Source organism: Mastomys coucha, unplaced genomic scaffold (genome assembly GCF_008632895.1).
Source record: "Mastomys coucha isolate ucsf_1 unplaced genomic scaffold, UCSF_Mcou_1 pScaffold23, whole genome shotgun sequence".
NCBI classification, from domain to species: Eukaryota; Metazoa; Chordata; class Mammalia; order Rodentia; family Muridae; genus Mastomys; species Mastomys coucha.
In genome coordinates, this window is record NW_022196906.1 from 101,688,583 (window position 1) to 101,690,327 (window position 1,745).

Here is a 1,745-nt window from a genome sequence, read left to right on the forward strand (position 1 = left end):
TCATGTCTCATCTCACAGCTCTCCCGTGCAGGACATCCTCAAGAAGGTGCCCAAAGTCTCCAAGCCGGTAAGGGATTTCCTCAAAAGCATGCAAGCAGTCTACCCAGCCCTTGCGAGAAAAGGCTGACATGAAAACCTTTGGGAGGTAGTTTCTACATGCAATCCAGTGTTCGGGAAGCTACGGAAGGAGAACCCTACATAGTGAGGTCTGGGGCATCCCGGACTTTAGTGAGACCATCTCAAAACAAAATAAAACAAAGAGAAAGGAAAAACACTACCTCTGAGGAAACAGACTATGTTAGGTTCCCTCCCTGGGCCCAGGACTGACTCTCCGGAGCCATCCTTGGGCCCTGGCTCATTGTCCCCTGCCTCCTGTCCTTTCTCCATCACTAACCCTAACCCTAACCCCATGCCCTGTGCTGCTGTCTGGCTTGTCAAGTCTGACTCTGTTATTACCCCAACAGGAGTCCCAGCTCTCACTGGGTGGCCAGCGATGTATAGGAGAGCCAGATGAGGAACTGGCTGGTGCCTTCCCTCTCTTCATCCGGAATGCTCTCCGGGGTCATAAACAGCCCAACAGGACCACAGCAGAATCCCGTTGCAGGACCACAGCAGAATCCCGTTGCAGCACAGATGTGGTGCGTGTGGTGGCCAGCCTTTAAGGTGGGGCAAGGTAGTCAGCTTCCTATCCATTACTCTAACCCACTCATCTCTTCCCTATCCCTAGGTAAGAATAGGCTTCGATGGGCTTGGAGGAAGAACAAAATTCATCCAGCCTGTATCCTTTTTCTATGGCCATGGCCTGAGATGACCTTAGGGGCATACACCACGCCCTGACTTGTATCCCCAAGTTCCTTACTTCCAGTGCCTATAGCCTAAGATGGGCCGAGCTGCGCCTTGCTCAGCATATCTGCACTTCCTGACCCAGGGTCTGAGCTTTCCTGCCCTGTATTCCAGAACCCCTCTCCAAGCTTCTTCCTTGACATTGCTTCCAAGAGGGACACAGCCATTATCCAACCAATGCTTGTTAAGCCCAAGGCCAAGAGTAAACAGAAAGTGAGAATAAGGACTGCGAATTCTACCTCCCAGCCCAAGCTGGATACCTTCTTATGTCAGTGAACAGTGACCAGAGTCGTGTCTGCAGTTAGTGAGCCAAGACCTGGCCAACTGGAAGTGTTTTGGAAGATGGCTCCTCTTGGACCAGACAAAGAGTGATGCCCAGACAACACACTTCCTGTGTTCACTGCACCCTGCACCATACTTGGAAACCACATGACCAGCTTACCCTTCCGATCAGCAGGACCTGCTTCCAGTTGCAGGGTTTTACTTATAGCTACAACCAGGTGTGGCTGGGCTCCTTCTGTTTTTATAGAACAGGGTCACATTGACTCTAAGTGGATGGAAATGCTGGAGGATTCCTGAGCAGGCTAGCTTGAACTTCTGCCTGCCTCCAGCTTATTGCTTGAAATATGGGAGTGGGGAGGTGATAGGAAAAGGATGGGGAAGTTTTCTGTGTATAATAAAAAGGCGTCTTTTCTTCTAGGCTCTGGCTGTATAAATTTGTATCAAAACCTTAGAAAATTTCTAAGCTTAGTGTTATCTCCAGGCATGGCATGGCTCTGTCCCAGGGCACAGGAAAGCTAGCAAGAATGGCATCCCCAGCCAGGCAGTGGTGGTGCACTTGGGAGGCAGAGGCAGGTGGATTTCTGAGTTCGAGGCCAGCCTGGTCTCCAGAGTAAGTTCCA

The 1,745-nt window shown here is 50.8% G+C and overlaps 1 protein-coding gene across 3 annotated transcripts in view; it reads left to right on the forward strand.

The window, feature by feature from the left end:
- Traip (TRAF interacting protein) overlaps nucleotides 1-1,542 on the forward strand; it is a 20,910-nt gene extending 19,368 nt beyond the window's left edge. For all 3 annotated transcript variants that reach the window (XM_031344639.1, XM_031344640.1, XM_031344641.1), the window contains 4 exons: nucleotides 19-67; nucleotides 465-638; nucleotides 728-778; nucleotides 997-1,542. In XM_031344639.1, coding sequence (XP_031200499.1) covers nucleotides 19-67; nucleotides 465-638; nucleotides 728-778; nucleotides 997-1,119 — 397 coding nt within the window. In that variant the 3' untranslated portion in view covers nucleotides 1,120-1,542. The remainder of the gene's footprint in view (nucleotides 1-18; nucleotides 68-464; nucleotides 639-727; nucleotides 779-996) is intronic.
- The last annotated feature ends 203 nt before the right edge of the window (nucleotides 1,543-1,745 follow it).